This window comes from Lampetra planeri, chromosome 20 (genome assembly GCF_965212315.1).
Source record: "Lampetra planeri chromosome 20, kcLamPlan1.2.h2, whole genome shotgun sequence".
NCBI classification, from domain to species: Eukaryota; Metazoa; Chordata; class Hyperoartia; order Petromyzontiformes; family Petromyzontidae; genus Lampetra; species Lampetra planeri.
Window position 1 is genome coordinate 13,174,614 of NC_136126.1, and position 25,772 is coordinate 13,200,385.

The following is a 25,772-nucleotide window of genomic DNA, read 5'->3' on the forward strand; positions in this document are numbered from 1 at the left end:
CGCAGGAATATGCAAGTCCCAATCGACCTGTGACTCACTGACCAAGTGACTCAACATGGAGTCCGGTGTAGGCGTTTGCAGGTGGTATGGTGACGTGCGTACCTTTTTTGTCCCCAGCAAATTGCAAACCTCACGCAGCAGCTTGGACGATTTTTTTTTACCTTCATCGGCCCGAGAATATCGAGGGCAAGAACTACGTTACTACCTGGATGTATTGCAGCGGAGGGTAACAGGATCTCGCTAGCGGCTTCCGCCGGGCACATTACACGCAGCCCTTAAGCAGATCTTGGACGTCGGAGGACATGGCCGGCCAATTTAAGAGTTGCCAGCGTCTTTTGCACTTCGAGATGCAACAATCGTTTATGCACAGCCCATACAACATCGCCACGCAGGGCGGTAGGGACGACAATAGTATAACGGCGCAATCCCCCGTCCCAATACACATGAGCAGCCCACCCCGCAGGACAAACGAGGCGACACCTCGCGGAGACGTGCAGTGTACTTCAATAGGGATTACCGTTGGTAGGGCTATTTTGATAAACACAATAGACAGGCAGGACAAGTTCAAAGGGCTCATGCACAAATGTACGTTACCTCAGTAACCCCCCCTCCCCACAGTGTGCAAGAGCGCAGAAGGGTGGTCAACACATCTACGCCTCTATTTTAGGAACGAAACAGTAAGACTTCTCCACAAATCTGGCTGTCGCCTGATGAAGCTAGTTGTAATTACTGGCGAAATGTCGTACTCAGTTTGTTAATGTTGTGGCTAGGCTTTCCAACACACCGGTGTCCTGTACTAGTGACGAATTGGCATGTTCTGTTTACATGACAACCCTTACTATAGTTTCCTGTGTCGGGTGGTGGCGGGTTTTAACGACACATTTACATATTTACGCGATCTAACTCAAAAACCTCTTATGGATATTGGTCGGGAAAGCCTAGGTGTTAAATTACCAATGCAGTTTTTGCATTCGTGGTAATCGCACAAATAGAATAACAAAACCGATTTCCAGTTTTCTGCACACAAATTATTTGTCTAGAGCCGTAAATAAGTAACATTTTTATGTTTTTAACTGAGACACGAAAGGGAAGCCAGCTTTGTGCGCTGGACTTTCAATCCAGAGGTCGCCAGTTCTATTTGATCTCTCGAGACGGCAGTTGAAACAATGGGGAAAGTATCTTAAACCACACCTGCCTCAATCCAGTAGTACAAGTGAACCATTTGCAGATTGTGTGGTAGGGTAAAATGTGGGTACTTGCAACCCTTTACGATGTCTGGTCAGTGTGGAAGTTCAACGATCCTGTAGCGCTCCCCCTAGTGGAGGCCCCTCGCACCAGCAGTGGGCAGAACGAGCAATCGCAGGGCTCCGCCTTGACCTTGTAAGTGAACCACGCCGCGGCGACCTGAGCCCGCCGCTGGTGCCTGAAGATGCCGCCGACCCAATGGGAGAGGCAAGCGCCGGTGCGGTTCGGACGGCTCCACCTGAATCGATGGCCAACTCTTCGGTCACCACAGTCCCGGACTAGCAACTCTCCGGGGGTGGACATCGCACGCCCCCAGGATCCCCATGAACTGTCCGGCTGCAAGCGTCCCGGGGGCGCGTTGTTACCTGCCACTAGCTCCGGGGGGGGGGGGGGGCGAACCAGACGCCGACCCATCACTTGACTGCGCGTTCCTCACTCCATTCTACTTTGAAATCCTTAAATCATGTAAAAAAATCACACGAGAAAATTTTTACGAATGTATTTCAGCCAATCGGCTCTCGGGAGACGAACGCGGATCAACAACGCGACTTCTTCCGCTGCAGCAGCGTTAACAAATGCAGGGGGAACTGACCGGCACCTAGAGTTAGGTATAATTTACGTTTGCAAAGCACATTTCGCAACGTGTACATCCACGTATCTCAAGACCTTGTGTCGCCGCTGTACACATCTGTCCTGGCTATTGTCGGGTGTTTTTAAGCGCCGTAGTTTCAACCAAACAAAGTCTTTCAATTTCAAAGTCGCTCCAAACAAACAATTCTCATCTCCGCTGTACTAATGGGAAACAAAGGCATACAGGAAACGGGGTTTAGGTTAAACTGACGCAGTAAGGGAGAGGAACAACGGCCGGTCACGAAAGGCGCCTGGAGGCACCACAGTGCGCTGTGTGCGTGTTATGTGCATGTTATGTGCGTGCTGTGCATGTTATGTGCGTGCTGTGCATGTGCTGTGCGTGTGCTGTGCGTGTGTGGTGTTGTGTGCATTGTGTACGTGTTGTGTGGTGATGTGTGTTGTGGAAGAGGGCAATGTAGAAAGACAGGATAAGAGATGGGTAAGGAGGCACGTGGGAGGAAGTGACTGTGGGGATCAGCGAATAGGACGTGGCCACGGGACACTCAGAGCCACCAGAAGCGAACGTAGAGGATGAACATGATGGAGAAGACGGCCACGGCCGCCACCTTGGCGTAGGTCGAGCGCATGTTCAGGTATTTGGCGTCTTGCCGATACTTTTTGGACAAACTTGACAAGTTGCTTGCCTTTGTGTCAAGAGCTGCAAAGAGGAAAAACAGCACGTGGTTCACGTTCACCAGAGCTCATTAGCCGACAGCGCAACAACGGGGCATGCTTCCACTCGAGGGCAATTAACATGGACAGCTCTTTATTCATGCACTGCAGGAGGAAGGCCTCCCCAAGCTGCTGGCTGGGTGGGGTGAGATGTGTGGGTGATTGAGTGGGTGGGTGAGTGGAGTAAACTAAACGATTTTAATTTTACCAGCTAGGGCTCCACTAAGCTATATAGCTCTTTTTCAGAAGCGACCTGGCCACAAATGATAGCTCAACGAAGTGGCTTATCAAGTGGAAATGTATTGCAGCCAAATACTCTAAATGCATGTTGAGTCTAAATTTGGATGGAAAAACTAGAGGACCCGGAGTAAAATCCACGCGACCACGGGGAGAACATGCAAAATCCAAATATACAGGGATCAGGGTCGGGATTGAACCCACAACCTCCTCCATACCAGGCGAAGTATTTAACATCTCAAGTACATGAGTGAGTGAGTGGGTGATTTAGTGAGTGGGTGGGTGGATGGGCGAGTTGGTGGTTGGATGGGTAAGTTGATGGTTGGATGGGTGATTGGGTGGGTGGGTGGATTGGGTGCGGTGGGTGGGTGGATTGGGTGCGGTGGGTGGGTGAGTGGATGGGTGGGTGTGCCGTACCAGCCTTCATAGGTGCTCGCTAATAGAACTTATCCCAACCGTCAGTTAAAGCTTTACGGGGTATCTTTGTCTATGTGTACGTGTGTGCGTGTGTGCATGCGTGTGTGCATGCGTGTGTGCATGTGCAAGCCACGGGTCCCAACCTGAGAGGGCCTCTCCGCGCTGCAGCACCTCCTCGATGTTCGTCACCATGATCCTCTGCACGTCCTGCAGCTCTGAGTTGATGGAAGTCAGGTTCCTCCTTGCACGCGAGTCCACATACGACTTCTTCGTTTTCTGTATGAACGTGTCTGTTGAGGCACGGAGGAGATGCAGGGCAAAAGGAATACCTCCGACCACATGGTAGTAGACTGTCAGGGCACATATATGGAAATCTGCAAGTCTGCGGGTTTCTGTGTGAGAGTCGAGTCTGCGGGTCTCTGTGCGAGTCTGCACGTCTGTGGGCCTCTGTTTATTTTTGTTATTTGTATTCTCCACAACGATGTTGATGATTATTCTGTGTTATAGAGTTTTGCATTGAATTAGGACCCATATCTACTACGTTTGGCAGTTCAACAACATGGGTTTAAGAGAGCCTGACTTTGCTGATGAGACAATCAATATCAAAACTGGACCAGAGTTTTGCTTGTGTTAAACAAGTGCTTATTGCAGCCGTCTGGAACGCTCTTTCTTCTGATATTAGGAAGCCACTGGAGCTATGCACTTTTAAATCTAGATTGAAAACTCATTTCTTTAAAACTGCTTTTTTGTGTTTAGTTTTTTGTCCATCCCCCGCACCTCTGATTAGCATGGTTGGCTATGTACGGTGCGGAAGAAGTTCAACATATATACAATGCTGATTAAATTATGCACTTCAGAAGGCCATATGGGAGATGGGATGTGTAAAACAATATATTTTTTACGTGTGAAGGAGCGGATTGCTTGCTTAGTGGTTGTGGTACCTCTATTGTATTTATATTCTCCTTGAGAACGCTGGTTGTGATGCTGTGGTGTGTGTGATGGGAGCGGTGGAGCAGTGCTGAGCGCACCGTGCTACGAACCCCACTACCCGAGTTCGATTCCGGCTCGTGACCAAAAACAGTGGCGAACATGAAACCTAGGTCAACTCAGCTTTAACGGAGTACCTGGTGCGGTGTGAAAAACATTAGCTCTGGGGAAACAAAGGCAGCCTGGTGTGATGTTGGCCACAGTACCCCCTCGTGTGCTGTGCCGACCTTCGCAGGTGCTCACGAACAGCACTTGCCTCAACAGCCTGTCATAGGCTACAAGGGGGATAATTGTCTTTGTGACACGTTGCGGCGCGAGTCACGCAGCCTGCAAGTGACAGGAGTCTACGGCGGCGGCGACCGCGAGCGGCGCTCACCAAACTCGATGAAGGAGTAGGGCCGCGACACGGTGGCCACCTTCTTGTGGTAGAGCTCGTGGAACTCGGTGTGCAGATCGTCCAGGTAGGAGAACGCCAGCTTCTTCGGAAAGGCCGCCTCGCACAGCACCAGGTAACACACGCCCTTCTCGATCAGGTAGCTGGAAACACAGCGTCCACACGGGCCTCCAGCAACAACAAGTCGCCGGGTTCGACTCCCAACCCTGGGATGCCTTTCTGCGTGGAATTTGTATTTTATCCCCCTTTCTGCAGAGTGAGAGTGTGTGAGAGAAAGTGTTTGTGTGTGTGTGCGTGCGGGGAGCATAAGTGTAGCGGTTAGCACGCTGCGCTACAAACCCGGCGACCCAAATTTGATTCCGGCTCACCGCCAATACCAGATACGATTATCTAAAACCAGTCCTGGGCCTCCCCTAGGCCGACTCAGCCTAAAATGAGCACCTGGTGCGTTGTGTAAACATCGCCATTAGGGAGACAAAGGCGGCCGGGCGTGGTGCTGGCCACCCACCCCCTCGTGTGTCGTGCAGGCCTTCATAGGTGCTCGTTAAGAGCACTTTCCCCAACAGTCTGTTAAGGCTATACGGGGGATATTTGTCTTTGTGTATGTGTGTGAGAAGTGTAAGCATGAATGTGTGTGTGAGAGAGTAACTATGAGTGAGTTTCAATGAGTTTGAATAATTTGTTCTCTCCCTGTTCTGCATGGGTTTCCTCTGGGTTCTCTGGTTTCCTTCTATTGCTAAAAAAAACACACACAATGTAACTGGTACTGCCAAAACATCCCAATGTTGCAAAATTACTCATTTAAGAAAGCAACATAACCCTCTGCTGCAAAACAAATTTGGAAGGAGCCTCCTTCAAGATATTTGACATGCAGCTCTGCTACCTGGGTAAACAAGCATCGCAGTGTAGCAACATCGCCCCCTTGTGAAAAATGTCTGCAAATTCACTATAAAACGCAGCAGCGCCTTCCTGCACGGAGAGCCTTGATCTAAGAGTGGCGCAAATACCAAAGGCACCAGAGCAGCGCTTCCAAAATTGTTCTCCAACAGCCCCCCAATTAATGTAAATAATTTTTTTACGACCCCCAACAACGACCGGAATTTAAAATCATGCCAAGTAAGTAATGTAATGTTGCACGGTGTTAAGTTTTGGTGCTGAAGAACAACAAATGAGGCATGCGACACAGCTTCTAAAAAATATTGTGGTATGGTTGATATTACACATCCCACCTCAGCTGTGATATTAAGATTCGATGCAAACAAGTGCGCTCAATCCGGCTTCACTCACGTGTACAGTACATGCTTGCAAAGGGCACCATCGGTTTTAAGGCACGCGTTGAGGAGGTTCTTTCTTCACCGTCAACTACAATCCTGGAAGAGGAGCTCGCAAATATGTTCCGTGCCAAAGCCAATCACGTGACATTTCAATGATCTGTTCGATTTCAGCTGCGGTCAGATGCATTGTTTTAGGCTGGCATTGAAATGGATTTTGTACCCAGTCACAATATTTCACGTCCAGATCAGGGAAATTGGTTGCGAAGTGTGCTTCCAGGCAGCTGAAGTTGTCAGTCTTCACCCGAGTGAGGCACGGGTCAATTTCGTTGTCAAAGATACATTTTGAAAGTTGATTGTAGGAGCCAGCAGCTCAACTTCGACACTCATCTTCCACAGAGGTCTTTTTTAATGAATGCTGTGATTCGATCACTCATACTGGCATTCAGTTCGTTTAAGTTTACGAAATATTTGAGTTAGATAAGCAAGGAGACAAATCTTCTGCTGACCAATGACATCCATCGCCAATGCGAGCAACTCATTCTGCAATTCAAGCAATCTCTACAACACCCTTCCTGTCGACAACCAGCGAGCCTCGATGTGAAACAACAAAGCCATGAACATCACGATGATCGAGAGACCCCATGTCTTCACAAAATTTTGCACGCAGACGCCCACAGAATGGATGGGGTTCACAGTAGTTCAGAATTGATGTGAATTGCTGCATTACCTCACCAAGTTCTCCGCTCAGTTCTTTCGCTCCCAGTTGTTTTCGATGAACCATGCAGTGCATCAAAACAGCGAACCGAGCAATACTCTTCACTGAGGTGCCCACAAGTCCTGTACACAAGCCCACCATGCAATCCCAAGGCATATTTTCCCCCTCTATTTAGCCAACAGCACACGGAACACTCCCCTGAGCGCTTTCGTGTTCAGGGAAGTGTCAGAACAGAATGTCCTCAAGTATAGAATCATCTGAAATGTAGCGCGCAAAACCCGATGTGCGTGCACCACAGCCGTCGGTGCTCACATCAGTTTGAAGAGCGTAAACAGCAGTGAATTTCAGGCATTCAACTTTGTGTTTATTCCTGATCGCCTGCTATAGATTCCATTCTTCAGTTTTACGGCGTTGTTTTGATGGCGGCATATATTTCAGTTTATTTTCCTCCACTTGCCCACCCATTACAGGGACTCCTCTACTTACGAATCAGTTAGATTCCAGAGGTCTGTTCTTAAGTCGATTTGGTCATAAGTCCTCTTGTTGATTCCAAACATTTTATACGGCATGTACAAAACATGAGGCATGGCTTTAAAAGTTGTATAATCTCCTATAGATATAGATGCCACCACCACCATCTATTGCCCTGCGGTTGAACTTGGTAAACAGAGATACGACATCAAAACGGACGAGGATATCATCAAGAGATAGTATCATGTCCTTGACCATAGAGGCTAATTGGTTAGTCTCTAACAATAATTGAGGACTTGGTCCAACATGGATTGAATTCGGATGTACCTGCGCTGGTTAGGCATTGCCTCACCAACACTTATTTTACCTGGAATGGCACCTTCTACAAACAGAATGAGGGTACCCCTATGGCCACTTGAAACTCCGATCAAAACTGTCACGTTACCATACATAGCAGGCGTGACCAAAAAGATCTCCAAAATTCGAAACAAACATAAGATCCAAGACCGATTCAGTACAGTACATAAAATCCGTGATCTAATTCCATCTGTGAAGGATGTCATCCCTGACTTGCAATACCCTGGAGTCTATAAACTGAGTTGCAGCTGTGGTGACTGTTATCTGACAGGCACTATTTTACTTTACCGAGTGTTAACATCCCTAGCGTTTAACAGTACTCTCTTTATTGTCAGCCAACACTGGTATAAACATGGGCATTTTCGTTTCTTTTCTATCATGTGCATCCACAGTGACTTGCGCACAAACACGTCCACGCCCACGCCCACGAATAACCCATGCCCTCTTTTAGCCCCGCCCCCCCCCCTCCCGATACGTTCCATTCATTGGCTACCACATTCTGATAAGCTCCTCCCCCCCTCTCCTCCCCTCTTAACTGGCATTTAAAAGCTTGCATCTTGAATCCCTCCCTCACTTGATGCAGCAAATCTGGCTGTGACGGTCCCACCTGATGACGGAGACTTGTGTTGCCTCCGATACGTCGTGATTTTATTGTTTTATTTTTATTCATTTTTATTTCATTTTTTACCTATGTGACTTTACCGAAAGAACTAAGAGTATGAATCCTTGCAGTCACGAAAGCTTCAAATCTAGAATTAAAGGCTTGTTCGTATCTTTGAAAGTTCGTAAGTCGAATGTTCGTAAATAGAGAAGTCCCTGTACTTTTAAAAGTATCAATTGCAGTGGTTAAAACCATATTTTCCACAATTGTATGTGGCTTCTTTCTTAGCCTGAGCAATCTGGGTAGCTCACCTCGAAGGATGCTCAGAGACAGCCGGCGCCATTTTAAAAGGCACCGGCTGACACGACAGCTCCCGTTTTCTGCATTGAAAGAACTATCTGGGCTTCAGTTTCTAAGCGCCGTTTCCCTTTTATTTGTTTTCGCGCTCTCGTTCGACGGCACAGCGAAACACAAGGCATTTTTGATTTTCTTAGTTCTTCTCGAACAGACTTGTGAAGCCACACTTCAAGAAATATCTCGTGTCGAATTTTCAAAACACGTCTCTTTGAGTTTATTTTCTCGTTTCAACGAGTCGGTGAATTCACTCCTAGAGGTGGAGTTTCAAGTTTCGCTCCATTATGGAAGAATCGACAAGCTCGTTTTTTGTGTTTCATACGTTGTCCTTTCCCTGTACATACGTACGGTGCACGTACAGAACAAACTGTAATTCTCAAAGCTCAATCATCTCCACCAATCAGATAGCCGTATGATCTGAATAAAATAACTTTACAGATTTCTGATGGGTGGAGATGTTTTGGTCTAACAACCGAAAGCAGACTGAGGCATCTCCCTCTACGATGTCGTTTTGCTTTATATGACCAAAACTTTAATTTGTGAGCATGAGACGATTTGTACTGAATTTTACTCCTGAATTTCTTGCGGCCCCATCTTCTGCTGCACTAGAGCCTGAGACCAGGTAAAATGCCAGGCAGAGATGACCTCTCAAGCGAACTATTGAGGGAGCGTGGCATCTGTGTGCTGGCTGCCCTATATGACATCACTAGCTTTACTACCCGACTTCACCCGAGACTTGGATTCTTGTCTTGGATTAATACACGGCCTACGTGGAGGGTTGGGGCGGGGGATGCGTGAACTCAGCAGGCACACTGCGTAACGCTTCCGCATGCGGGTGACATCACAGATGTGACATCCATTATTGCGCCCCCCCCCCCCCCCAAAATACAAAAATCTATTTTTATACTTTTGCAATCTGTACAGTCTCGAAGCTACCCACCCACATGCCAAATTTAAAATTAGTTGCATGTCGGGAAGTATGCTAAACATTTCGAACAGACACACATTCACAAATTTCCCGTCTTGTCTCCAGGCTGGGTCCCGCAGGATTGGAAGGATGCATTTATGTACCGCCTTTAAGAAAGGGGACAACGCTGATTGAAACAACTACCAGGGGGCATCTACCTCCTCAATGTCGGGAAAGGTCCTGGTAAGGATTCTTCAACATTTAGTTACCAGGCATGCTGATGGCTTATAGGGCCTCAATGTGGTTTCACAAAGGGGAGATTCACTCACAGATACGATGTCCTCTGTCCGTCTGTCACAACAGAGGTGTAGCAAATTTAAACAGGAACTACATCTCTGCTTTATTGAGCTGGTCATGACCTATGATACCATCAATAGGACAGGGCTTTGGGTTACTCTTCATGCTTTTAGGGTCCCTGACTCTCTGCTCACAATCTTAAAGGACTTTCATGATGATGGGCAGGCCCGGAATAAATCTGCGTCGCCAGGAGTCAGACTCATTCCTGTTCACCTTGGGGTGTGACAGGGATGTCCTCTGGCCCCCACACTATTTAACATCTTCTTTGACAACGTAGTTAGATAAGCTTTCCATGGCTGTACCAGAAGAATTTCCATCTAGTACAAATGGAATGGGAGGTTGATCAATGACTAAGTGCGGTCAAGGAATGACTCGGTATTGGTCAACCATGTTATGTATGCTGATATGGCAATTGCTGCTCAATCTGAGGAATTGAAGACTCTACTGCTCAACCTGGAGTGTATCATCAAATACTCCACCCCTTCAACTCCGCAAGAGTGGTGGGGTGGTTGTGGAAAGAGTGGAGAAGTTTCTGTAGCCGGGGAGCTTGCTTATGACCAGCTCCAATTTGGCAGCTAAGGTCTCATTCTGAATCAGTCAAGCGGCATTATCTTTTCTTCAGCTGTGTAACACTGTGTGGAAGAAACCTGGCCTATTGCTCCACATCAGTGGAGCTCCTCCTTCAGGCAAAAATGCTTTAGCTGGGTCATATAGCTTGCATGCTCAAGCAGCTTCTGTTTGGCCAAATAGAGGGGGATAAATGGGTGCTGCATGGGCTGGAGAAGAGATGGGATCATGTGGTACAGAAAGACATGGAGCTGATTGGACTTGCTGATGACTGGTACCAGCAGTGTCAAAATCGGCCTATCTTCTTCATTCTTATGGCAGGAAGGAAAAGCAACAATTTTTTACGTATGATAATTGAATGCCAAGTTTGTTTCACAAATACAAGAAGGTTTTAGATGGTGTATGGATCGGAGTATTACTGCCAGGATGTGCATCAATGGCGTGTTCATCAGTGATGCGATTGATGGTTTGGACCTCACCAGTTGCAGTTTGGCAATCCTGTGATCGTTTATTTGTGGAAGGTGGTTGCGCATCTCCCACGCTGCATTCCAGCGCGGTGTCGTGAGATCCGTGGTCATCGTGAAAGAGAGGAGCCCCATGCTTCCAGTCGGCTCCTCAATGAGGTTCATGATTGTTTGCCACATCCATAGCCACCCACAATTCCATCCAGCAAGTGCCGAGGTTTTAATTTGACTGCTAAACCGGAGACGCGCATCCAGAAAGTTTTCCTGGATTTCAGGCGATGGCGCGTGTTTTTATGTTTAGGTCTTGATGGAGCGGCAGACCAGCATTGTCCATAATATTGTGGTACTTCAGCATTTTCGCGGCATCTCAGCTGGGGCGATGTGCGCCAGCACACAGGAAACCACGGAAGTGGAGTGGACTTCAGGGGTGGTTATGCTGATGACACAGTGCGGCGTTGATTTCGGCATTGCCGAGGATTGTGAGTGAGCTGACACCCCATGCTGGGGCACACAGTTACTCCACTGCGGAGTGGGACGAGGGCTTTGCGTCAATGTCTTCAACGTTCTGGTGTAATTTCTCCACCTTGTTCCCGCATGTTTTTGAAAAATGTTGACTCGTTTTTTTTCTCCTTTTGGCTTGTTTGAGGTGCTGGCGGTAGGTGAATGTCAGCCTATGTGGAGGAGGTTCGTGAAGGATGCTACTGGTCAGTTGCCCTTCAACAACGGTTGACAGAGGAGATTATGCTCACAACAAATGAGTGGCGATGCATGTCAGTCATCTCAGTCAGGCAACCCATTACACTTGGATCTCTCCTATAAACTTCTGCCAGCAAGCCCTCCTCATTTCACATGATCTCAAGGTACATCTAACCTGGCACAAGCACCGTAGTGACATCACCGCCACTGAATAGCAAAGAGCACAATATCAGCTTCATAGCTCGTGCATCTCTCCAACCCCACCACACTCTAATACACGAGGAGTTGGACTGTACTCACTGGAATACCATGGGCCCGGCCTCCAGCGTGCAGCGCGACGGGGACTGCTCGTTGAGTTTGCGGAAGAGCTGCTTGGCTTTCGTCTGGTACTCCGTCAGGTTCCTGCCGAACTGCAGCGTCACGCAGAACATCGGGACAACAACTGCCGCTCAGTAACGCACGCCAATGGAAGACGCAGTTAAACGTTCCGAACAAACACGATACATTAAATTTTCCTACGTTTTCTCATGGATTAATGTGTTTTTTATATGAGTACAAGAGGCAAATTCTTTTTAAGCAGAGTTAAGATTTAAACGTACAAATTCCTCTTGCGTCAGTGAAACCTTTACCATCTCATATTCATGAATCTGTTCAGTTGCTTGTAAATGCCATCGCAACATTTTTATAAATAGTAACCGGTAATTTGGGACGTATAAGGTTAAGAGGCAATGTCAGCCATTACCACCGATGACTCCAATCCTCACTCCACTGCACCTCCCGTGAGGTCCTGCAACAGTCGACTCCCAACCTCCCCGCCCCACCTCACAGGATCCCAGCATCTAGCTCCAGGTCTTACCCTGGCCACACACTCAGCACATCCTTATAACGACCCCTACCACAGCATCCCAGCATCTGGCTCCAGGTATCTCATCCTGTTGGTCACCGCCCTTTGCCACTTCAATGCCCGTCTCGGTATCCTGCCCTCCTCCACCCTGCACACGTATCCCACCCATCATAACCTCCTCCTGTATTCCCAACCTCCAAGTTTGCTTACCTTATCCTCATCCTCCTCCACCATTCACACCACGTGTCTCTCCTATCACAACCTCCTCTCTCAGATCTGATCTGCATACAATATCCCAAGTCATGGGACCTCCTTTGACAGTGTAATACGAGAGTTCACCGCCGATCACCGATCAGTGGGATAGGCTCTGCCGCCTGGGCCATCAACCAATCAGAGGGAGGAGCCGAAGTTAAGTGCGGAGCTTAAAGGCTCTGGGGAATACCCATCTAGAAGGGTCGTGAGGGGGCGTGGCTGTAGGCGGGGCTTGGTGACATAGGTCAGGGGATATAAGGGAAAGCGGGAAAGAGCTCGTGGTCAGTGTGTGGAGTCAGAGAGCGGGACCACGTCTCGCGCCTCCGGAACGCCAGCGGCCACGTGGCGGGTCGGAGGCTTCCTCCTTGCGAGCCACCTGTCAGCGGCGCGCGGGAGCGGGAGAGGGTGTGAGCTAGCTGGCGCGAGCGACAACATCTAACCGCGCGGGAACAGCAGTGCAGCCGTGTCAGAGTGAAGAGCGCGGAGCTGTCCAGCTGTGAAGGAATGAATAAATAAAGACACAAGTTCCATATTGTCGTCGCAAGTGGTTTATTATACCAGTACCAAAATATGAGAATAGGTGTTCCCCTTTTTTCTGGCAAAAAAACAGGTGTTAAGATGTTTTAGGCATCCTCTGGTCTAACACCATTTGAGACAAGGCTCCAAAGAAAGCTGTCTCTGGTGTGGACCAATCAGTTTCAAAGATAATGCATATATTATCAGTGTTTTTTTTTGCATTCTGACCACAAATATTGTGGTTAATGCAGACATGATTTCTTGTACAAGGTTTCAGTTTGGTGTTGTAACATCTTAACACCTGTTTTGTTGCCAGAAAAAAGGGGAAAACCTATTATCAATATCCCAAGTGTGCGGAAGCACGTAGAGTGCAACAAACGGCACCTTTCTCCTCAGCAGCCACCGGGTCTCTTGCAAGACCTCATCATAACCTCTCCCCTCTGTCCTTCACACCACGCCGGTGCCACTGGTAAACCGCAGCTCTTTATTTCATACCATTATTGTGCGTATGTAGTGGGAAGCGGTAGTGTAGTGGTCAGCACGCTGCACTAGGAAGCCGGCGACCCAAGTTCAATTCCCACTCACGGCCAACATCAGCCTCAAATGAAGACCTGCTGCGGTGTGTAAACATAACCCCTGGGGAGACAAAGGCAGCGGGTGTGGTGTTGGCCACCCACCCCCTCATGTGCAGTGCCGGCCTTCATATGTCCTTGCTAATAGCACTTGCCCCAACAGTCTGTTCAGGCTATACAGGGGATCTTTGTCTTTCTCTTTGTTTGTGTAGTGTGGTAAAATACGCGGTGTGCACTGCTGCCCGAGGGCAAACGAGGGCAGGCAGGTGCGCGTGTGCAATGTAAGGTTGCACGTGCAAATCGCCACCTCTTTAGCAGGAGATTCGGTTGCAGACGGGGTCGGTCCGGGGTCGTACGCTGGCACCGGAAGTGTCGCCTTGGAGACGTGCGATAAGGAGTGATTGATGGCCCGACAGGCGCCGGCCTGTCGGGCCCTAAAGAGACACAAGGGAGGAGCTGGATAATTGGGAGGAGGATATAAGGGGGTGTGTGAGAGCGGAGTGAGAGTTCGGCTTCTGGGACCAAGGTGAAGACATCTCGCCGCTGCCGCTCAAGCCAAGGATGGACCTCAACCCTCACAAGTCGATGGGGGGGGTGATGGTTGATCCTCCTGCCCAGATCGGACGAGTGAGTGGGTCTGAGGGAACGTAGGTGAGGGCAGCGGCACAGAAGGAGAGCAGCTGTGTGCAAGCTCTGTGTGAGCAAATCCTCTGTGTGAGCAAAGCCACTGTGTGAGCGCTGCCGTGTGCAAGCTCTGTGTGAGCACGACTGTGTGCAAGCTCTGTGTGAGCTGCTGTCTGTGTGCAGAGCTGTGAGGGCGAAGCTGCTGTGAGGAAGAGCTGCCGCAGGCAGGTCAGCGAGGTGTAAAGTAGATAGGGGAAGTTGGTTAACAAAGTGACCGTATAGACAGAGATAGGGATGCCTACAACTGGTGCAAGAGTAGAGTAATAAAGTGTAAGCAGGTGACTTGGAACAACGTGTCCGACTGAGTGATTCTACACAACACTACATTTGGTGTTAGAAGGGCCAACGAACCTGTGTCGTCATGTCCAAGTCGGCATCGAAACGAAGAAACCCACCTGCTGCGTGGTCAGATGATGAAGCGGAGCCGGACGTCGTCCCTCCAACGGCTCCAGTTGCCGGGGCTTTCAGCGGTCGCTCCGACGACGTTCTGCAGTCGGCGCAGGAGACCGTGGTGAGTCCAGCCCTGCCGCCTCCTCCGCAGAGCTGGCTGGACATTGCCAGTTATTTGGGGAGGCTGTTGTCGGCCGCCGCTAAACTGTTCGAGCGAATGACGGCCGCGGCGACCACCAGTCTCTAGCGCGTGCTTTCCACCGCTGTTGGGCCCGAGGCGTTGGGAGCGCTGGACCCATCCGCCATTTTGGAGGCTGCAGCGGGGCTCCGCGTGTCCGCTATTTTGAACGAGCGGCCCACGCCACAGCAGCAGCTGCCGTCTCCCAAGCTGGACGCCTCCAGGCTTCGACAACTGCCACCAGTGCGCCAATTCGTAGCTGCGGACGGCGATTGCACGACCTTCCATCGTCGGTTCAAGGCTGCCTACATCTTGGTGGGATGGACGCCCGGCAAAGCGCTCCGAGCTCTTCCCACAGCCCTCGAAGACCACTCGCTTGCCGCCTTCTTCGCCATCCCTGAGGCGTATAGGGTGACCCTCACACTTACCTACACCGAGATGGCCGCTATCAACGACCTCCAGTGGAATGTGCATCGAAGATTCCGCCTGCGACGACGGGGCGCAAACGAGATGCCATTGGCGTTTCGCAGTGCTCTCCTCACTCTGGGGCACGCGGCTTTTCTGAAAATGGACAGCCAAGCGCTGGACACCTTGGAGCGACTTCTCTCCAAGACTCGGGAGTTGGGGGTCACCCTCGCGGTGACGGAGGACGATAACATCACCTCCCTGCAAGTGGCCCGCGGCATCCAGACACACCTTGACCTAAATGACCGGCCGGCGGTGGCGGCCAGCACATTGGGGCCGAACGCGGACGCGCTCGGGGGTGCCTCCTTCGACCGTGGGTTGGAGGAAAGGGGTACCGCACAACGCCAGCAAGTGCGGAAATAGCGCCCCAGGCTACGCCAACCGACCAGTCGCCCCTACCGTACCTGCTACAAATGCGGCTGTGCAGGACACATCGCTATCGACTGCCGCCGCGGGGCCAGAGGGTTCCCGCCGCATCCATCCTACGGCTTCGACGACTCCTCTTCCCGCAACGTATAGGTGAGTCCGGTTGCATCAGACACACGGCCGTCCTTGTCCCATCATCCATCTAGTATAAGTTGCGTAACATCTCATCCCATCGCGAGTTGTAAACGGGGTGCGCGTTCGTTCATGTGTTGGCCACGCGGCGCTGATCAGTGGGACGTGCTAGCTCATTGTGTTGTGGCCACCGCGGCTGGTTCTTCAACAATTGAGGGGCTGATTCAGGGGATTCGAGTTCGGTTGTTGTTGACACGGGAGCCGTTGCGACTATGGTTTCCGAGGCCATGTTCCACACGTTGCCTTTGTCATCCGATCCACTTGCCCCCATGGAGAACACTTGTGTTGCGGCTAACGGGGGAAGCCTGGGTAATCTGGGGCAAATGTCGGCCACTGTTCAAATCGGGGAGATCCTTCTGGAGGGTCAAATTTTGGTGTCAGGAACGTTGGCCATGCCCTGTTTGTTGGGCACCGAATTGAGCAGGATGCCCTTGAAAATCCTAATCGACCAGGGATGCATTGAATTACCGTCGGGGCAGCGGTTGCAGTTCCTACATTCCCCTGGTCGACAGCCGTCGCAGAACGCTGTCGTTCACACGATGACTAGCTAAACCGTTAAAATACCTGTGGGTTCTCAAATGCTCGTGCCTCTGCGTTTGCGCAGAGAGTTGCCTTTTCCAGGGCCGGAGGGGATCCTGTTTACCCCATCTAACATTCGTTAGTGGGGGCTGTGACGGTTGCGTCCGCCGTGCAGACACCGTTTCTGCAAGTGTTGAATGCGGGACACGTGCCGGTTGTGATTCAGGCGGGTACGGTTCTGGCACACGCTTCAGCAGCCCATTGTCTTGATGATGCAGGGCCGGCTCGATTGGTTGTGGGAAATGTCGGTAATGCTGAGGAGCCGGATTCCACGTGGTTGGAATCCCTGTGCTCTGAGAACCCTGCACTTACGGTAGTGCAGAGAGCTCAACTACGCCGGCTTTTGAACGATTTTTGACATTTTTAATACTGACAAATTTGATATTGGGCGCACTTCCCTCCTTCATCACATTAATACGGATGCACTCCCAATTCGGATGAATTCCCATAGGTTCACCCCACAGAGAAGAAACAGGTGCACCTGGCTGTTGATGAAATGCTAGCAGCAGACATTATTTCTCCGTTGATCAGCCCGTGGAGAGCGCCCATTGTTCTAGTGAAGAAGCGTAATGAAAATTTGAGATTATGCGTTGACTTTTGCAAATAAAATAAAATATGGGTGGCGGATGCGTACCCTCTGCCACATATGGACTACTCGCTCGATGCATTATTGCGCGCGCAATTATTTTCGATGCTCAATTTGTCCGGATTTTGGAAATTGCCCCTCGACGATGAGTCGAAACCAAAGACCGCTTTTCGTACGCCCCAAGGCCTTTATAACTTTAATTGTCTTCCGATGGGATTGAATTCAGCGCCGGCCACCTTTAATCAGTTAATGGAGTTGGTCCTAGCAGGGTTGCAATGGCATTCTTGTCTCATATTTGGATGAGGTCATTGTCTTTAGCAAAACCTTTGATGAACATTTGCAGCGATTGCGCTCGGTCTACGAGAGAGTGCGTGCGGCCAAATTGAAATTCAAGCCACAGAATTGCCATTTGCTTCAGACGTCGGTTAAGTACTTGGGGCATGTAGTTAGGTGCGGCCGGTGTCGCAACAGATCCAGAAAAGACTTTGTGCGTGCGCACGTGGCAGGTGCCTAAATCGGTAGCAGACATCCGCAGTTTCGTTGGATTCGCTTCTTACTACCGACGGTTCATTCAAGATTTTTCCACCATTGCTAAACCACTCCATGCCCTTAAGGCCAAGGGCCAGAGATTTTGGTCGGATAAGGCTGAAGAGGTTCCTTCCTTGCCCTCTGCGCTGCCCTTGTCGATGTCTCCCCGCTCGCATACTTCGATTTCACTAAACCCTTCGTTTTGGACACCGACGCCAGCAACACAGGCATCGGGGCGGTCCTTTCCAGCTTATCAAAGGAACGGAGAGAGTGGTTGCTTATGGCAGTCGAGTCTTGTCTCCTGCTGAGCAGCGCTATTGCGTCACGTGCAGGGAGCTACTGGCCATGGTCCACTTTATTCAGCTCTATCATCCTTATTTGTATGGACGGGACTTTGTAGTCCACACGAACCATGCGGCCCTCCAGTATTCCCTGCGCATTGACCAACCGTCTGGCCAGTTGTCTCGTTCAGGGTGGTGCACAGGAAGGGCACCTGGCACGTCAATGCTGACACCTTGTCCCGGCTGCCGCCCCATGCCGTATGCACGTGTGCTTCAGGCACGTCAAGATGCGAGCCCCCGCAAGGGGAGGCGCCCATGGTGCTCGTGGCAGCAGGGACAACACGGGATGCGGGCGCTCAGTCGCCATGTGATTCTATTCTGAATCTCGACCACGAGACGTGGGCTAAACAACAGTTTGATGATGCTTTGCGGTTGACGTTGCGCCGGCGTGCTTCTCGGGGCCCGGGTCCTGTGGGTCGCCCTTCCATCGTGCTGCGGGAGGGACTCCTCATGCGGTGGGAGGGGGAGTCCCAGCGATATGCTGTGATCATACCCAGGGTCCTTAGGGACAAACTTACAAAGGCCGTACACAAAAAAGTTAATGCATTTGGTTGTGCATAAAACGTTGGCGACGTTGAAAAAGGACTTTTACTGGCCCAGGCGATTAAAAGTTGTGTCGATTGTGCACGTCCGAAATCTCCTGCCATGCGACCGCAGATTCTGCTACAGTCTATTGTTGTGTCGCGGGTGAATTCATTGCTTGCGCTGGACATTGAGTCCCTTCCCAGTCTCCTGGAGAAGGCACAAGTACCCCCTCGTAGTCGGTTGATTATCTGACTCTTTGGCCTATGGCCTGGTCCTTGGTTGACCAGTCAGCTGCGTCTATAGCCGACGCCTTTGTGAACGGCTATGTTCTGGATAAGGGAGCCCCGGAGCAACTGCTCACGAATCAAGCTCGGAATTTCTCCTCCAAATTGCTCCAGGAGATGTGCGAGTCCTTGGGCACGACTAAAATACGCACCTCACCGTATCATCCGCAGACTGACGGGATGGTTGAGCGGTTGCATAGAACCCTCACCGCTATGCTATGCCAGCATGTGACCGAGGCACAGTCGGATTGGGATCTGCACATCCCGGGTCCTTGCGGCTTATAGACTTGTTCCCCATGCCTCGACGGGGTTCTTACCGTTTTATTTCATGTATGGGAGGGAGCCCGAACTCCCTGTGCAAGTTCAGTTGGGACTGAGCCCCCCACGGAAAGGTTCGGCAGTGCCTGACCACATGTTGAAAGCACTGGAGCAGCTGCGGTTGGCCCGTGAAGCCGCTAGGGTCAACTCGGCCCGCAAACAGGCCTATAACGAGTGGCTGAAGGGTCCTGAAGGGCCAGGAATACCATGGCAAGTGGGGGACAAGGTTTGGCTACATTGTCCCTAGGTGCCTGTGGGCTTGTCCCTAAAACTGTACTGCCCCTGGAACGGATCCGTCGAGGTCATTGAGGTTTGACAGCCACAGTGTGTGCGTATCCGATTGGGCCGGTAGTGCTATTTTGTGCATCCTTCGCGTTTAAAAACATACATTCCGTCCGGTCTGGTCGATTCATCCCCACATCCCTGTCGGCCGGTGTCTGATGCGTCCGGTACTCAGACCGCCACGCCTAAAGTAACAGGCCATGAGGAGGAATGTTCTATACTGCCTGCAGGACCTAAGGACCACGGGCGGAGCGTTGCGGACTCCCGCATTGGACCACTCATCACACTCAAGCGGAACGGTCTCTACCCACGGAGACGGGCCTGCTGCACACACTCGTTCGCGACGTGTCGTTTTTAGTTAATTCCCCATTCCCTTGTTATTGTTCTTCTTGGTTCTTTCGGTAAAGTCACGTAGAAAGGAAATAATAAAAATAAAACATAATAAAATACAATTCTCACGACGTTTCGGCCACAACGCAAGCAGCCGTCCTCAGGTGAAGAACACGTCTGTCGGAAAGACAGCGTCTGAATGAACACCACCAAGCTTGGCAGCGTATATTGAATCTGGGTTAGAGGAGGAAGAGCGCCTTGACAAAGGAATTTGCATATCAACAGATGAATTTAGCATATTTATGGAAATTGCAGATATGGGATTAGTCACTACTTGTAGAATGTGTAGGAGGTGGGGGGGGGTCTCAAAGTCATATTATGCTCGTGTATTATGTAGGATTAGCAGTAATAAAGGGAGGAAGTAGGGTTAGCAGTAATAAAGGGAAGGAATTTTAATAGTAAGGAGCTGCAGCAGCCAAACCACCACGTAATAACTAAAATATAAACTACATCAATATCATCAATATACTAAATATACTCTCCAATAAGCTGAGCTACTAACAGTAAGTCATACATTACAATTCTATGTCACAAAAAATATAATATGCCTGCAGCTAAACTTTTTCTTACATCACACGGATCTACCCTGTACTATATACTGCCATAGACAAACCCAACATTAAATTATATACTGCATTACTATACACCACCTTAGACTATACATTGTAATATTACAGGTAGGAACAATGTTCCACACTGCCCACCAGGGATTTTTTGTCTGTCTGACTGTCCGTCTGTCTGTTGTGCATAAATAAATATATAACATAAACAGCTCTTTGATTGGTGGAGACCTACTTCCGGGTACAGAGAGGGGAGGTGCTTAAGGGAAGAGGGTCAGGGGAGGGGCCTAAGGAAGGGGGGAGTCAGGAGAGGGGCCTGAGGGGGGGGGGTCAGCGGAGGGGCCTGAGGGAGGGGGGGTCAGGGGAGGGGCCTAAGGGAGGGTCAGGGGAGGGGCCTAAAGGAAGGGGGGTCAGGGGAGGGACCTAAGGATATGGGGGGTGGTCAGGGGAGGGGCCTAAGGGAAGGGGGGTCAGGGGAGGGGCCTAAGGGAGGGGGGAGGCGATAGTTAAGGGGGCTACCTAAAGTCAAGTTATTTTTTATATAGGTAGGAACAACAGGTTCCACACTGCCCACCAGGGATTATTTGTCTGTCTGTCTGTCGTGCATATTATTCACTGCGTTAACTCTCCCATGCCACTCGAGGGCATCTTGGTGCCAGTCCTTTCCCACCCCACCACCTCTGTGCTCTCTCCCTCCCCCGCCGATGCTGCTTCAAGCAATGTTGAATAGGCTTCAACGTAAATATTAAGAGTCTTCTATTAAGAGTCTTCAAGGCGGTACGTGACTCCACAGACATTTGCTTTATCACTAAAAGCACCATGAGTATATTGATCAGCTTTTCTCTCGTATCTCTTGACGCAGAGTAAGCTGCCTATGCACATATAATATCGTATTGTAAGTTAGGGTACTGGCGAAGCGTACTCAGTGTTTTGTATCTCCTGCACTTTTATTATCGATTTCTACCGTTTGCTTATGGAATATTGTATTGATTCCTAAGTCATGGAGTCTATAATCTTCTTTTTGAGTGCTTGATCAAACTGCTTGGCGCATGGGACGCATTTTTACAGACACATGTTGTAATGTCATTGTTCTGATCATTATAGATACAATATAAACAATATAATAGACGTACACCCCTTGGTCAAGCCACTGCTAGATGAAGGCCTAACCACGCCATGTCAGTCATTGAGCTTGTTTTGACCATACTTCACTCCGGTTATTGTGGGTGTGGTGAAGATTGGTCGTGGTTTTTTTAATAGGCTTTTGTGCATGCAATTATCGTAAAACCCTTAAAAATTCAATGAACATCCCTAATTGGGCATGTGTGCATGGTGACAATGGCTGCCTGTAGCCATGTTTACGATTCAACTGGAGTCCCCCCCCACTCCCAGCACACTTTCCAGTTATTCAATTAATTGTGATTGATTTACAGTCATTATTTCATTATTTTTATTTCATTTTGACCATCTCTATTTTAATTCATAGAGTTATTTTTTGGTTACTTTACTTTATCCTCAATGCAACATTGCGAAAATGCAAATTGAGTTTTAATTAGGCTTGGGGCAAGACACGTCGTGGCTAAAAGGGATAATAGCAAGTGGACAGAGCTTGAGATGGCATGTCAACCGAAGGATAAAACACGTCTGAGAAAATAACCACCACAGAGATGAAGCAATGAGATCATCTCATGCGCATGAGCTGGGTGGATCGCAGGATCATGAGGAATGGTGACAATATTGGGGAAAATATTGGGGAACCTTTTCTCCCAGCAGTCGATTGAGCATGGCTGATGATGATGATGAAGAACATTGGCATGTAATGTATATGCATCGTAAATAATCTAATCTCACGTGCATTGTTTATTTGTCAGGAGCATAATAAATTTCAGTTTTTGAATATATTTTACGTGCCTACTCAACACTTTGGGTAGTTGCTAGATGTGTAGGTAAGACACGAGGTTTCCATTTATTCATTTGAAAAATTCTGTTTGGCATTTATTAATTATAAAAAATTCTGACATGATACATTATTTAATTTATTATTTTATCTTTATACGTGACTTTACCGAAAGAACCAAAGAATAATTCCTGCAGTCACAAAAGCTCCAAAATTAAGATTGAACCACTTCTACGGGGAAGTTCTAAGTTTACCTTTTTCTCTCTCTCTGGGTTTTTTGTTCTCTCTCTCTCTGCCTGTATATTTAGTGTACTTTTTTCTGTCTACACTCGTTTTTTGTCGTTCTTATGTTCTGCTCTGTCTGTGTGTCTCCGTTCCTCTTGTTTTTATGTTTTGTCTTTCTTTAGAATTTTCACACTTAAATTCTAACTTAGCAATCTTTGAAATACGTAATCGACCAGGCTATGCGTTGTGTGTTGACCGACTCTCTGTGTTGTATTACATAACATTTCGATATTTTGCTAGGTTATTTAATTTAGTGTGTTCTTTCTCCCTCTTTCCTAATGTTCAAGCTTGCGTACAGGACCACGCGTCGCCGTACTCATTGACATGTTAATTTTTTCTCTAACCCCTCTCTCCGCCCCCGCCCCCCCTCTGTCTATTTAAGGCCTCGCCACAGAGACGATCTCCCTCTCTGTGCCTATGTGTTACTCTCTCTCTATGTATCTTGGTGATATCTGTCTGCTTATATGTCTGTCTATAGTTTTTTGGTTAGATTTTTGTTGCTATTTCATTTATACCTGATGATGATTGCTTGTGTTGCAATCGAAACGTCGTATGCTATTATTTAATTTATTATTTTATCTTTATACGTGACTTTACTGAAAGAACCAAAGAGTAATTCCTGCAGTCACGAAAGCTCCAAATTTAAGATCGAACCACTTCTATGGGGAAGTTTCAAGTTTATCTTTTTCTCTCTCTCTGGGTTTTTTGTTTTCTCTCTCTGCCTGTGTATTTAGTGTACTTTTTCTGTCTCCACTCGTTTTTTGTCGTTCTTATGTTCTGCTCTGTCTGTGTGTCTCCGTTCCTCTTGTTTTATGTTTTGTCTCTCTTTGGAATTTTCACACTTAAATTCGAACTTAACAATCTTTGAAATACGTAATCGACCAGGCTATGCGTTGTGTGTTGACCGACTCTCTGTGTTGTATTACATAACATTTCGATATTTTGCTAGGTTATTTAATTTAGTGTGTTCTTTCTCCCTCTTTCCTGTTCAAGCTTGCGTACTTGACCACGCGTCGCCGTACTCATTGACATGTAAATGTTTTCTCGAACCCCTCCCTCTCTCCGTCCCCGCCCCCCTCTGTCTATTTAAGGCCTCGCCACAGAGACGATCTCCCTCTCTGTGCCTATGTGTTACTCTCTCTCTATGTATCTTGGTGATATCTGTCTGCTTATATGTCTGTCTATAGTTTTCTGGTTAGATTTTTGTTGCTATTTCATTTATACCTGATGATTGCTTGTGTTGCAATCGAAACGTCGTATGCAATTATTTAATTTATTATTTTATCTTTATACGTGACTTTACCGAAAGAACCAAAGAGTAATTCCTGCAGTCACGAAAGCTCCAAATTTAAGATCGTATTTGGTATAGCCCTGTGAGCCATTCGGCTCTTGAATCGGGTGCAACCGCAACAAACAAAAACATGAACAAAAAAACATCTTAAAGAGACTATGTGCAAATCTTAAAGTGACCATGCGCATAACCCAACCACCGTATACCCAAGCAGCTTCTGTTTGGATGGATAGGGGGGGTGGCTAAATGGGTGCGCGGCACGGGCTGGAGAAAAGATGGATCAGGTGTGGTACACGAGGATGTGCAGCTGATTGGAATTGTCGATGACTGACACCAGCGGTGTCAAGATAGGCTTCTGTGGAGGCTCATTAAGGACATTACTGGGCAGTTTGAGGAAGTCGCCTTTCAACAAAGGAGGGCAGAAAAGGGACGCTCACAACAACAAACGAAGCACCGGGTGTCTAAAGCGCAAGTTGGCGCAGTGCGGGGCACAGCTGGTGCATTTGCCAGTCATCTCGGCCAACCCAAAGTACCTGGGTCTGTCGCGTGACCTCCTGCCAGTGAGCTTTCCTTACTTCACATGGCCTCAAGGTACACCTAGTCTGGCACAAGCACCGTGCTGACGTCACCACCACTTGGTGGATATTCGCGGCTGTTGGTGTGCGTGCACATACATACATAGTTGCACGCTGTACAGATGGCGTGGAGGACTGGCGGGCAGGAGCGTGGGCTGATGGTGGAGCGCGGGTTGATGGGAGCGCGGGCTGGTGGTGGAGCGCGGGCTGGTGGTGGAGCGCGGGCTGGTGGTGGAGCGCGGGCTGGTGGTGGAGCGCGGGCTGGTGGATGAGCGTGGGCTGGTGGATGAGTGCGGGTTGATGAAGCGTGGGCTGGTGGTGGAGCGTGGGCTGGTGGATGAGTGCGGGTTGATGAAGCATGGGCCAGTGGAGGAGCGCGAACTCGCTGCGTGACAATTGTTAGCGTGGCGCCACTTCCCGTTCTCACCTGCTCGTTCTGCTGGTTCTCCTGCATGGAGGCCGCCAGCGGAAGCCCGTCCGCCACCCGCGCTATCATCGTCATCGCCACCATGGCTGCGGAGGAGACGCAGGCGGGACTCTCGCGGGGAGAGACGCAAGGAGAGAGTACGGCCTGCGGGTGACGTGGCCCTGCGACCCCTGACCGGTGACGTCACCGCTCCGGCACACGTGTCGAAAACAGCTGATGGCCGGTTCGAAGCGCCAGAATCGATTCCCGATTCACTCGCGCAGCGATTGCTCGTGATGATTCCAATGATTGAGGGGAGTCAGAATTGATTACTCATCTAGGAAATGATGGAATAGATTCCCAATCTACCCCACCGAAACAAACTAACTTCTGCGTTGTAGAATATTTTATTATCGTTTTAATTGTTGTATTAATACAGCACGAACAATGCACGAACGACTACGCGATGAAAACGAACCCATGTACAGAAGAATAAACATGTAAATGACGGATCTGAATACTTTTGTAATACCTGAATGTTAAACCATTCAGATACATATAAATACTGTACTGCATACTAAAAAATAATAGCAAAAATATGAAAATAACCTATACATATTCACAATAAAAATCTAATTTATAAATTCCAACCCATGAATAATCACAATTCATACCTATCACCGTTCATTAAAATGAGTTTACTTTATGAATAAAAAAACGATTGTCTTTTATAATTCAAGGTTTGGAATCAATGACGTGGCTGGATTCTGCTCGATTCAGGCCAACACGAGAATCAATTTCGAAACTCGCCTTAAACGGGGGCTCTCAGGAATCGATTCGAGTGGGAAGGACTCCAGCACAAACCGCGTGAACCGACAGCCTTGTCCACACCACCAGCTTCAGCAGAACTAAAAGTGTGTGTGCATGTGTGGGGGCTACTGCCCCCCGATTCCTCTCTGTGAGACATAACTCTCAGCTGGCCCCTTGGTCACCTTGTTCATTCAAACACCCTCCGCATGCCTTCCCTCAAACATTGGTAATAACTACCCGCACGCTACTGTTCAACTCCGTGCACGCTCTAAAAAGGGCATGGCAGCTGGGAGTCGGAGGTCAGAGGGCAG

The 25,772-nt window shown here is 49.0% G+C and overlaps 1 protein-coding gene across 2 annotated transcripts; it reads right to left on the reverse strand.

Annotated features, from left to right (window-relative positions):
* Window positions 1-1,729: 1,729 nt before the first annotated feature.
* LOC144724470 (vesicle-trafficking protein SEC22b-like) lies at window positions 1,730-24,879 on the reverse strand. 2 transcript variants are annotated; one of them, XM_078603627.1, is made up of 5 exons: window positions 24,349-24,879; window positions 11,646-11,755; window positions 4,565-4,725; window positions 3,345-3,491; window positions 1,730-2,533 (listed from the first exon to the last, which is right to left on the reverse strand). In XM_078603627.1, exons 1-5 carry the CDS (start codon window positions 24,754-24,756, stop codon window positions 2,379-2,381), a joined length of 981 nt encoding a protein of 326 aa, XP_078459753.1. In that variant the 5' UTR covers window positions 24,757-24,879; the 3' UTR covers window positions 1,730-2,378. The 2 variants fall into 2 exon arrangements, with proteins under 2 accessions (XP_078459753.1, XP_078459754.1); XM_078603628.1 differs by having other exon boundaries at window positions 24,673-24,872.
* Between the last annotated feature and the right edge of the window lie 893 nt (window positions 24,880-25,772).

Coding starts and splice junctions, on each gene's coding strand:
- LOC144724470 (XM_078603627.1), bottom strand. CDS start 24,756: ATGGTGGCGATGACGATGATAGCGCGGGTGGCGGACGGGCTTCCGCTG. Junction 4,726..11,645: donor GCCGGGCCCATGGTATTCCA/GTGAGTACAGTC, acceptor CTGTGTTTCCAG/CTACCTGATCGAGAAGGGCG. Junction 3,492..4,564: donor CTACTCCTTCATCGAGTTTG/GTGAGCGCCGCT, acceptor GTGCCTCAACAG/ACACGTTCATACAGAAAACG.